Genomic DNA, 13,236 nt, shown 5'->3' on the forward strand with positions numbered 1-13,236 from the left:
CATTTCCTCATCAAGTTTGCCACATAACTCATCAATTGCCATCCTTTGAAGAAGAGTCAAGCTTGGGTGCCATGGCTGGTATTCACTGGGTGGACATTAACTCTCCCACCATGTCTTTCATAAGAGTAGGCTATTGTGTGCTCCTGGCCAAAATCTAAATTCCTAACCTGACTACAGCTGTGAAAAGGCAACGGTAACCCGTGCCATCTATTTCTTGCTGTGAGACTGCTGCTATAAACAGCTGCCATTATGACAACTTTTTCAATATTGTACACTTCTCAAATTTTCCCTGCATGCCTGTGTCACAGACACACATGTACCCCCACCCCCACTCCCAAAAGTAGGGATAAGCAATTGGTTCACTTTGGCTCGGTCTGTCTGTCCACAAACATCAGTTTATGATCGAGGAACAACTTAATTTCAATTGAATGTTATATTTTGATCAAAAATCGTCTCCGAATTTGTCCTGATCACACATGTGCAGAGGAGTGAGAAAATTTTTTTTTAGTCTGTCTGCCTGTCTGGCAGTCAAACAAAATTGAAAATCATTCCAAACAGGAAACTGTTTTTATAAGGATGTCATAAAGGACACAGAGGCACAAGTAGCTAATTTAACGTGTTAAATAAGGTGGTGTAAAAGATTCTGCATAAACGGCGGTAAACTTCCAAAAAAGTTTTTCTAGAACCTTTAAAAATACCCATTTATTTCAAATGAATTGTATACCTCAACACTGGACCACAAATCACCTTATTGGCACTTTCAAAAACCTTCTGTTTAGCAGCACTAAGACAAAAAAACAATTGGTTAAAAAAATGACTGCCGTCATTTCGTGACCAAAAGCTTATGTATGTACTTGTACGTTGTTCACCTGCAGGTTCGTGACATAATCGTGATGGAGGCCCACATTCGCCACTTCAAAGCCAACATGGTATGACAGTGGACTACCATTTTCATCTGGACCTTTGCATACCTGGTGGCCTTATGATGGATAAGAGAGCTGCGTGTCCTTCAGTGACCACCAAAACCCTGTAGTGCTGCTTGTGAACAAACACACTCAGTGAAAAGATGGCTGCACGCAATATGCTCATGATCCTTAATAAATCCAATAAAATAAATAAATTTTAAAAAGCAACAATATTACTCACTGGCTGTCGTGCCAGAAGTTTTACGGAGTATAACTTACGACCTTTATGAGTATTCTTCATTCAGATTCCATATTCATGTGAAGTACATATTAGAGTTGGCATACAGACCTACCAAGGAGCTTCATCGTTGCCACACACTATCAATTACTCCTCCGACATGGTATGAAACATCCGTGGCCAAACTTGAGGTTTGGTGCCTGATACTGCCCTTTATTTTAACGCATTCACAGAAAGCGGCTGGCATTTGCAGATACAGAAGTGGCATTTCAGTTCTTTGGTCATAAACAATTGAAGCAGTTGCAAATAATTAAATAAATGAATAAAATAAAAGAAAAAACCTCCACAACAGCAGACTTTACACTGATAATCCAAAAATCCAAATCTTCACAATCTTAAAACCAAACCTGAAAACAGACGTAACTAACCTAAGGTCTGTGCATTAACAAACACAAAAAAAAAAGAAAGAAAAGAAGCCGTTTTCCAAGTGTGTCTGAGATTTCCAAAATTTGCAACATATACCTTTTGACTGTGTACGAGTAGTAAATGCAAGTCGTTAGAAAAACGATGACAAAATATGAGCGACCATCAAAAAAATTTGCATTCATCCATTAACATTTCTTGATTGATCCAACTTTTCCAAAAACAAAGGTGGAAATAAACCAAGGTTTACAGAACAGGAAGAACGTGGGAAAGCCCGAAATGATGTGCTTGCTGTTAAATTCATCGTGTTGCTTCATTGATTTCCTGTTGTATTCTGGATAAAAATACGTTTTATTATATCCTAGGACAGGGGTGCTATTTGAAACTAGGTGCTTTTATTAGGATATAATAAAACGTATTTTTCTCCAGAATACAACAGTAAATTAGCAAAGCAAACACACAATGAATTTTAATAGCAAGCACATCATTTTTGGGCTTTCCCACGTTCGGGGAAGTGCAGTTAATTATTGTATTGAATTATATAACAAATAACAAGCTCTCTCTGGAAGCATTTAATTACAAGTAATAATAAAAAAAAACATTTGAAACTAGAATGGCAATCGTGGAGCACATAGTCTCATCTCACTCATTAATTGTTAACAAAAAATACCATCGTTAACTGAACATGCTCCTACTACGATGACTCACCGCTATTATGACCCATATACCCATATCATCCATGCACCCTATTATGTGAGTTTCTTGGGATGGATTATGAACGTCGTAAATATAATTATTCACTCAAATCGGGTCATAGGTCAGATTTTTCGGATAACAATTTCAATTCAACCGATTATGGTTGGCATACAACTTCACCGATAAGGTCATCGTCATCACCCGATATATCCCGTGGGGAGTGGATGATGTACATCAAGTTTCAACTTGTTTTCTTGAGCGGTTTTTGAGAAAATTATGTCCAATATTTTTCCTTTAATCCAATACTGCTGCCATACCATGTGACGTATGACGTTAGAGTTAGCAATAAAATATTCTCCATGGGGAGTCCCTCCTATGTTTAATGTTTCGCATTGATTGGACAAGCAGTTACAGAGAAAACCATTTTAAAAGTGAAAATATATGAGTGGGCATGCACACACACACACCTCGTTGTACAAAAAAAAATTTATCACCCCTGTCCTCCCTTATGTGTATGAATTTCTCAAATTGTAAGACATTTCTTGTAAATTCACCAACTATTATATAGTCGACGCCATCGTGTAATGGAGTAAGTGAAATCACATCGGTGTCTGGGATGAGTGTCGTGGGTTATAATATTGCTCGCAACATGCTTTGGAGACGGCCAATAAAACCGACCCATGAGCACTCGGCACGACGCATGCGTGAAAAGTACGATGGAAGCACAACGTGGCCTCAGGAAGAACGGGGGTGGTACTTTGAAACCTGGTAAGTCTCCGTTCTATCTCCTGAAACCCACTCACATGTGGATATCGCAGTCAACAAGAGCAACATGCATGCATGTGCACGCACGCACTCCAGGGCGAGACTAACAGGGGAGTGACCCCACACAGTGTTCAAGTACAGGGTGAACCAAAAGTTACTGAAGGTTTTCTTTTTTATTTTTGAATTAATTATTCATTTTTTTTAACGGATAAAGAAGACCAGGGAGATTCATTATGAATAAATTTATCAATGAGCAGCACATGAAAATTGTTGAATTTTATTACGAGTGGGAAATCAATAATTCAAACTCAAAGATTGGCCTCCATGTTCACCAAATTTAACGACCACAGATTAATTTTTCTGTGGGGGTACCTTAAAGATTGCATATATGTCAACAAGCCACAGACACTAGAGGAATTGAAAAACAGCATTTCCAAGGAAATTACAGCGATTGATCAGGGAGTTTTGGCCTCTGGAAGGGATCACTGAATCTGAACATTAACCAAAATCTAATCGGCTTGTTCTCGTCACCTAACCAACTCATCCACTGAGTTTTGTCATCACCATTCACAACTTTTTAAATATTGTTTAAAGCCCCATCACTCAATGAAGAATCACTTTAAAAATTCTCGGATCCGCATCCGGATGCAGATCTTCACCAGAATCAAATCAATTATTGCATATCACACCCAACCTGTCCACCAAGTTTCGTCCAAATCCGTCCACAACATTTTGAGACATCTTGTTCATAAACAAACAGATAAAGGGGTAAAAACAACCTCCTCCGCCCACCATCGGCAGGGGAGACAAATAAAATATGGACGATGGTCCAAACAGCAAAATAGCCAAGAATTTGAATTGCACACAGTATAAATGTTTTATTTTTCAAAATGTTCTTCTGAATAAGCATAGAACGAAAGCGTCTGCCCGGATTGCAGCTTTTCAAACAGACCATTCAAAAAGACTTTCATCAGTACTAACATGCATCGCCTTCCTTTTCAACGCTCACAAATATAGAGACTCCATACAGATTGAAGGTCCACCAACTTTAAATGCTTACGTAATGACCTTTCTCAGTCTTCAATTATTCCACTTCAATTCAAAGATACTTCAATTTAAATGAAATAATGACTTTAAAGATCGCTAAAAAAAAATAATCCGTAAGTTTAGTGCTTTTGAAGCAGTCTTATACACCATTCTCTTTAACATGTCCAAATACTGCTAAACGAAAGGGTGCAAGGATGGTGATTTGTGTTTTAGTGTTCAAGTATACAATTCCATTTGGATAAAACTAGCCGAAGTACCCGGCATTGCATGGAGACAAATTGGGGAATGTTGGCCTTATGGTTTCGTATCAATTACCAATCATTTTTTGCAAAATGTGCTTGGACCATTTTCTATTCTTTTTCTTTTGAAATTCAACAAATCACAACAACCTCAATACATGATCTGCATAAAACACATGACTCGATCACTCCTGAGGAAAATCCCAGGCAGTGTTTAAGTCATATTCACTCGAGGCCTGAACACGGAAGTGTTATAATAAGCCTGTGTAAAGCAATCTTTTTATAACAGGGGCACATGTAAACACTAATAATTACCCTCGCCAGAGGAGACGGTATTGCATTCGGGTCCGTTTGTCTGTGTTACTTGACGAAAAAAATATTTTCGCCAAGTAGATTGGTCTGTTGCGTTTCTCTTTGTCTGTCTGTTTGTTTGTCACACGATTTTCAAGCAATCGTTCTGAATTTTTTTGTGTATGTAGATGAGTAACCAAAGACAGCGTCGCATAATTTTGGTGAAGATCCAAATCCAGATCTAGATACAATAATTTTATAAGCGATTCTTCACCATTGAAAGATAGGGCCAAAAACGATATATCGCACAATGTTTCAAAATGTTACGGATGGATTCCGACGAAACTTGGTAGACAGGTTAGGTCTGCGACACGAAATAATCAATTCAATTTTGGTGAAGATCTGAATCCACTGCAACGATTATTTAATTCCAAGTGATTCTTCACCATTGAGAGATGGGGTCAAAAACGATATATAGCACAATATTAAAAAAAAGTTGCGGACGAGTTTTGACAAAACTCGGTGGATGAGTTGGTTTGGTGACAAGAACAAGCAGATTCAATTTTGGTTAAGGTCCGGATTCAGATCCGACCCATCGGTGGGATACCAAATGTAAACTGTTCGGCCTGGCGGAGGTATGCGCTCTACCGAGTGCCATTCCGTTTCACCATGCGTCACTCCACGAGTGATTTTTCATTTGTTTGTTCCTTGCGAAAATCAAAGATTTTTCAAGTTCAGTATATTGGTTGGTCTTGTACGCTATTCTGTTGTCTGTGTTTGTTTGTCAATCTCCTCCAGGTCATAATTTTAAGCCAATCTTCACCACATGGGAGAGTCCTTAATAAGCAAGAAGCATATTGTTTTTTTGAGGTCAAAAGGTAAACATAGGCCAAAGGTCAACAAATTTGTCAAATTTCTAAAATCCCCAATTTTCATCCGATTGACAAGAAATTTGAACAGGATTTGCACATCAGGTGCAAGTCATATGTCATATGTCAAACACCCTACATAAGGTTTGCGTCTGTGAAATATTTAGTGTCCGAGGAAGTATCTGTGCCAACCCAACATAAGAACTCCAGCGACTTCCTGATGTAGATGCATGCATTCGTAATCACGATTACACATTTTATATCTGTATTCCAAACATTTGCATCATAAATTGGGGGCTTGTACTGTTTTCATTCAAAACAAAGTTCAACATTTTGATTTTCATGTGACCAGTAAGCAGTACATTTGGTCATCCTCAAATCAAGTTTCAAACCCCCCCCCCCCCAAAAAAAGCCTTTTCGGATGGCAAAACAGAAAGCATTTCTGCCGCATCTTTTATATTCGGCACCATTCTTGGCTATGATTCAGTTATTGCTCGTAGGTGGAGCACACAATGCAGGGGGGGGGGGTAGAGGGGGAGCAGGAATGTACAAGTTCGGTGTGGCTCTTAGCAATAAAGGTGTTATTTAGGAAATAACAAAAAACTTTTTTGGAATCATTGCACTGATTGCAAAACTTGTAATACTGTACTTTTAGTAAGTTAAAAGGTTTAGGGTTTTCACCATGTATGAGCTATTTACATTCTTTACACTTAAAAAAAGAAAATAACTCCAAAGTAAAAAGACGAAAGTAGACCTCAACGTTTCGGGCAGCATGCTCCACCCATCGACAGGAGTTATCTTTTTTAAAGTATTGTTAAGGATCTGGAAACCATTTGCATTCAACATACAGATGTCCCAAAAGTCAGTTACGTCGTAAAGTATGTGTGTCGTCAGATCCCCTTCCTTTTGCCTCGTGGGAGAATGAAAGGGGTGCGTTGCGATTTCTTTAAGTTAGGTTATTACATCAAACAAGCCATCTCACAACCATCCCATCTGCACGACCCCTTGGCCCATCACGATCCACCACCAACCAGCTGCCTTCTCGCACCCTGTCGTGCCAAGGCAAGATCTCGCAGTTCCGGTTTCTCGGCTCCCACAAACGTTGTAGCTCTTTCACGACGACTTTTTGCAACGTTGATACTGTTACTTGTCAAGTATGAACCCGCGTGTAAGAGTGGCTGGGGTTTCCCGGCAGGGGCAGAAGCCCCACCCCAGAAGGGTGGGCCGTAGGACCCTATCCAATCAAAGGCGGACAGCGAGGTGCGTTTCACCAAGGGCCCCTCCCCGTTGAGGGAGGTCGATAAATCCCTGAGCACTCTCTGAGAGCAGAGTTTTGTTGTGTTTTTGCTGTCACGAAAGGGTTTTTGCTGTCCCAAAGGGGTTTTTTGCTGTTACGAAGGGGTTACGAAGAGGTGGTAACAGTGGTTGTTACGAGGGCTGTCACGAGGGTTGAGCAGAAGGTCGTTGAAGTGGCGAACGTGTGTCTGCTGGCCCTCTACAAGGAAGGAAAGAGCGACCCCGACCCCCCTCCGTGGACCCCGGCCATTCACCACCCGAGCTCCGCCACGAACCTCGAGTCCTACACGTGCGACTGGGGACCAAACCAGCGACCATTGTCAGGTGCCACAGCACGGAGTACCCCCTTTCTCCGACGGCCAGGTACCCATCCAAACTCTGACCCCCAGCTTGTCTCTCTCCCCGGCTACGATGGTCCAATAAATAACTCTGGGTTTATTTTCATTTGTGTGTGTGTGTCTGCGTATGGGCCCATCTGTAAGTAGAACTGAATAAGTGTTTTTGGAACATTGTAAATACTGCTTGCATATTCGCGTTAAATCTTGCCTTTGTCTTTTACTGTAAATAAAACTTGTTAGAAATGTCCCCAGTTCGTTTCCGTCCTTTCTTGAATTGGTCCAGCATGGTTCGGATCTGAGTTTAGGTGGGGTTTTATCCCCGGTAATTGGACAATTGTAGCCGGGATGTCCTGGGCAAGCCTGCCCGACTGCATCCAAGCCGGAAAGGTGGGTGGCAGAGTGGTAGTCGGTAGGTGTAATTTTACCGCTGCCGGAAGACTGGATCCGGTTCGGCCAGGCGTTCGAGGGCGTGGATCCCCGGTAGCCGAGACCGCGTGGTTACTTAGGTACATTGGATCGAGACAAAATAACCCAAAGCCACACGGTTGAAATATTGGCGACCATGGTCGGTTAAACGACCCGCCAGCTCGCGGAGTTATCCGAGCGACAGCCTACAATTCCGGGGAATTTGGTGAGAGACGACGCAAGCTTTCCCCACCTTGTGGTCGTTCTCGCCACCGACCTCCGGCCGACAACAGTATAAAGAATGTAAATAGCTCATTTAAGAGCTCATACATTGTGAAAACCCTAAACCTTTTAAAACTTATTGTTGTTCCACCATGGAAACTTTTAAACAGTACTGGTAATATTTGTTGAAGAAAAATGTAGATTTAGTAACATGATGCCAAAGGCTAATTTGGGATCCAAATACATTTATTTTGTCTTGGAAGGCTAAAAGAAGCATTCAGTTGAAACAAACAAAAATAAATAAAAATAAAAGCATAAAAGGCCAAACAATTAATTTGTTTAAAATACATGAGAAATCTTTACAATTCAAAAGACTGACAATGTACGACATAATTGTAATGACATTTTAAAGTATAAACCTAAGAGGACAATTTTCCAAGAAACGACTGCACATCATTAGAAGAAGAAGAAAAAAAACATGGAAAAGCTGCCATGAGAGCGGATGCAAGCAGGAACAATGTCCAGCAAGACTTAGTTTGTGCAAAACGCTGACTTGTCAAATCGTACAATAGAAGGAAAAAGAAGGATCAATCTGAGGGGAAAAATGTACGTAGATGAATATTAGTAAAAGCAAGAGATTATAAAGTGTGAAACACAAAACAAGCAAAAGTTAGGCAAGTTACATGTCACCGGTTGATGGATCTTGCATCGATCTGTGGAAAAAAATCATTGTAAAACAAGTAGCTCAAAGTTAGCAGCAAGATCGCTTTGATAAGGTGGTGCAGCAGGAACATTCAATTGGTAGCGTGCTTGTCTCTAGATCTCATGAAAAGTGAAATCGGCTAAAAACTGCTGTTCTACTACAATGCAATCATTGGAAAACTGTTTTTTTGGAATGGGCATCAATCCTGATGTCCCATCTTGGGGGGGGGGGGGAAACAATAAAAGCCCATGATATAATTTGCAGGTGTAGTCTTTGAGGGTGGTACCAAAGCAATAAATTGAAATGTGGCTATTGGGTTCTGTTTGCAAATGGGGTGTGGAAATGAAACAAAATAAGAGCGAATAAATGGATAGATTTGGTTAAAAATATAAATTAATGATCAAGTAAACAGAAAATGTCTAAATCATGTACATACAAAGTGGGTGTCATAGGCCACAAGGCTTCTTCTTGTGTCTACGTTTTGACGCACAAAATGCAGATCGGGGGAAATCAAAGTCATCGATTTACAAAATCGAGGATTAAACAAGCACACTTATTGAAGCAAAAACAATGCCCACAGTCATAAAAAATATGCAATTCCAATGTGAAGGAAAGGACGTCAAATGGACATCGCCTGCTCCACGGGAAGAAGAGAAAAGGAAAGGATGCATTCCACAAGCCAAGATGATGGTACTGTCCACACTTTACCACACCTGACCACACCTGCTGATCCGCCCTTATCATAAACTACATAATGAGTACAAAAGGTTGCGTCAGAACCAGGTGGTGCATGATATGCCACTGTATTCTCGCTCTGGGTTACGTCGCTCTCGGGTCTTGGCCGCCGATTAAGCACTTTGCCACTGCCGGCTTTCACCAGAGCTGCCAGTTCATGTTTGTTGTGGGTGTTGAAGACACCAGTGAAAAAGAAGAAGCAGCCATCAAATAGACCAGGAAGCTGTTGGAAAAGAAATGAGACAAATTAAAACAATCACGTGGTAATTAAGCACCCACACAACATTACTGATGTTGGGAAAATTGATTGCATTTTCACAGGGTTGTCCTTCGGGACAGCTTTGTGCAATTCCTATTCACATTGTATTCAGCGTCTAACGACTAACATGTGCAGAACCTGAGAGAGTTTTTATTAAGAGAAAAACAGAAAGTCTTTTCAACATGCCGCAGTTTTGTTTTTCATTCTCACAAGTGATGCCATAATAAAAATGACAAAATAGAGTTGCGAGCAACTCTCAACTTTTCCAAAGCAGTAACACATCCACTCTTTGATATTGTTGCGGACTCGAGGTATGGGGATTACCAAGAGAGGAAGCACTCAGGCTCCTCCTGAGCGCCCATCTCTATAGGCCGACGTGCCACAGACAATTCCGCGATCTGGCGGGTTGCGAAGCAACCATGAACGTCAATTAAATTGTCAACTTAATAAGGTTACCATACGATACAATTTACCTGATGAGACGGCTTAATCAATCGAGGTCCTTGCCCATGGTAGGTACCCGTCTATATATTTAAGTACGGCCAAGCAAGAACCATGGGGAGGTAGTGGCTATTGAGAGCAAATCACGTGGGGTAAAACTTCCCATTTTACAATAATGCGGACTGTGCTGGACCAGTGGAGGAAAGGACATGATGAGCAGGTTAAGATGAACAATTAACATGGCTGTATTCACAAGGTGAAGAGCGAGGAAAAGAATGTGGCACAATGAAGACAGGTTTATTCACAGGGGCATTCATAACAGCAGGGACTTAAAGTATTCATGTGGTGTGGCAAGACATTCATGTAATAACAAATGGATAAAGAGCAGTGTTACCCTGATCTATCTAGCTTCCACAATCTTACTTATATAAACATTGCAGGTGCCATCAGGGTCATTCCGTGGAAGGGTAGATCAGAAATAGAGAGAGAGAGATAAGAGAAGCTGAGGCATTGGCGATGTCCTTGCTTACCTGGCATGAACAGGTGGATATTTGCTGGTCCAAAGTGCGGGGAAGGTGAGGGACTGAGGGTGGTGGCAAATGGAGTAAAGGGGTGTCTGGGTGATTGTTGAAGAGATGCGAGCAGGGTGCAGTGCCAGTGTTTTAGATGAAGAATGGACAGGGTGTGAATCAGTAATCGCTCTGAAAAGAACGCTTGGTCTGGCATTGCCCTCGTTGATACTCTTTGTGCATCCACAGTAAACGAGTCAGAAGAGAGAAAGAACGTGTAAGAAATAGTACCATCTCATGGGTGGCGTGGCTGGTCTCTCACTCCACACTACGCCCGGACTCGATGGTGCTTGGACCACTTGCTCCCCCAGCGTTCCTCTCACCAGTGACCAAACAGCTCACACACCAGCGAACAACCTTACCACCTCTTCAACCAGCACTGCTATTTAAGCATCTCTGGAAGGGTGAGCTTGGCGGGGGTCAGAGTGGATTCCCCGCCTCTCGTAGGCATGGTTGCTGGGAGCAAGGGTCACACGTCGCCTTCTTGGCTCCGAGCACAGCATGCCCATTGGTCCGGACATGTTCTGGTGTGACATCACCCTCTCCACGAGCTTGCTGGTTTGGAAGCATTCCGAGTACATCCCAGAATGTGCCAAGCACGAGCTCCTGACTTAACATGGGGCCGTCATGCAATGGTTCCCATTTGCCACCCAAACACCCAGGAAGGGCGTGGATGGCATGCTGGATAAAACGGTGGTTTTTACTGGTACAGGAACATAATGGAAAGATGAGCTCACACTTGCTCCCATGGGTAACAGGCTCCGTTGCAGCGGAGCTGGGCTTGGGTATGAACATTATCTAAGGGCGTCCTTTCAAAAGGTGAGATCTGGAGGTCTGGAGGTGCAGGAAGGCGATTGCAGTGGTGAGGTATATGGAGATTCGTGTAGTCGTTATTGAAGTGGCACTGTCGGGCAATGGCGATGTGTGCTGGGGGCGAAGGCTGGAAAGGCGAGCTTGAATGGTGGGTTTTGAGTGAGATGGAAATAAAGTCCGATGAGTGTTTGAAGCAGGCAGGGTGATTGCTGCTGGCATTGAGAAATAATTGAACTATGAATAGCCTATTTTGGTCGAAGTGACGGTTTGATTCTTGCGCACAGTTTCAAATGTAGTTTTGGCACGCATATGCAAATGGGGTGGTTAGCAGAGAGTGTTTGATTGTGTATGTGTAGAAGATAGGGGGGGGGGAACCTAACTGATCAATCAATGCATATTCCCTTTGTAACCCATTAGACACAAAGTAGGATCTTATGTGAAACATGTAATAACTGACTTGGGAACTGCTGTATGTTGTGTGCCATTACCTTGGGGGTCTCGGTTCCCAAAACCGTCACACGATAAAAGGAGCTGAGTTTCTCTGTCCACAACGCTTTATTTTAGAGGGTTTCGCAGTCATACAATAATACAAATTGAATGAATTCAAGCACCAATTATTTTTGGTCAAATTTTTCTGGATTTTGTAAGTATCGTGCTCTGCACGACGTCTTCTTCTTTGTTTGTTTGCTTGCTTGTCCACACAGAGCTTTCGTGTTTTTCTCCGCAACCGCTTGTCGGATTGAGACAAAATTTTCACTATTGCTGCGACTATTCATGTACAATGTTTTAATGATAATTATGACGTCATTGGTCACGTAGTGTGGCAGCCATATTGGAAAAACGGAAAATTTTTGGACCTCTATCTCTGAAACAGCAAGAAAAAAAAAAAAACTTAAAACTTGGCACATAGCAAGTTCTCCTCATGGGGAATGAGGGAAATTTTATGATGTCATAGGTTCCCTCGTTATGACGTCATAATTGCATATGTAGAACGCCACATCCGATCATTATGAACATTTTTGAGGGTCATCTGGGGATTAAGGGTCATCGGACACGTGATTCGGCAGCCATATTGCTTCTTTTTTTTTTTTTTTTAACTTCAAAAATCTTCTCTGAAATGGCTGAAAAGATCGAGGCGAAAATTTACACGTGACCAGCTATCCATGAAGAACAAAAGGGTCACACATATGATGTCATAGGTCACACGGTTTCGCAGCCGTAATGGATTTACCCAAAAACCTATAAAAAATACATCACTCAAAAGAAGTCTTGGCGAGGGTTTGCAATCTTTCATTGCTCTTTTTCTTGTTAAAAAAATGTATTTGGGCCGATATGTTCTCGTGGATCAGGCATTACGTGGCGGAGGTATGTGCTCTACTGAGTGCCCTTCTATTTTGATTTGGTACATCACAGGTGATGAAAGTTGTAGTCAAGTTTCATCAAAATCATGTGTAGTTTCAGATAAGAAAGCAAATACCTATTTTGAGGTAGGCAAGTAGGCCCCCTTGAATGAGCGCAGATTTTTATGCAGTTGATACACTTTGGTACATTACGGGTAATGAAAATTGTGTGTAGTTTTGCAGAAGAGAGCAAATACCTATTTTTGTGGGGAGGGGCAACCCCCCCCCCACCCACCCCACATCCCGGAAGAACCCTTTAATAAGCGCAGATTTTGATGCGGTCAATAAGCCTTCGTTAGGCATCAGATATGAAGATTGTGGCCCAGTTTCATCAAAATCATGTGTTTGGTTCAAGCGATGATGACTGAAGTGTTTACGGACTGACGGACTCACTCACTAACTCACCTACAGACACCGCTCGATCGCAAAAGTTTATCTGACTAAAGTCCAGGTGGGCTGGAAAATGGTATGGTTGCAACACGAATGATCAATTTACTGGTGTTGGTCAACTAATAATCTATGTACTTGGAACAAAAATCAGTGTCTGTTTCAACATGACATCAAATTTTTTGCTGTGGACCA

At 41.7% G+C, this 13,236-nt stretch overlaps 1 protein-coding gene across 1 annotated transcript in view; it reads right to left on the minus strand.

Moving 5' to 3' along the window:
- Positions 1-3,879: 3,879 nt before the first annotated feature.
- Positions 3,880-13,236, minus strand: part of BARD1 (BRCA1 associated RING domain 1) — a 53,983-nt gene continuing 44,626 nt past the window's right edge. The window contains exon 12 of the mRNA XM_085872618.1: positions 3,880-9,395. Coding sequence (XP_085728744.1) covers positions 9,057-9,395 — 339 coding nt within the window. The 3' untranslated portion in view covers positions 3,880-9,056. The remainder of the gene's footprint in view (positions 9,396-13,236) is intronic.

Source organism: Eptatretus burgeri, chromosome 3, assembly GCF_056783735.1.
Source record: "Eptatretus burgeri isolate ZD-2024b chromosome 3, Ebu_testis_v1, whole genome shotgun sequence".
In the NCBI taxonomy this organism is placed as follows: domain Eukaryota; kingdom Metazoa; phylum Chordata; class Myxini; order Myxiniformes; family Myxinidae; genus Eptatretus; species Eptatretus burgeri.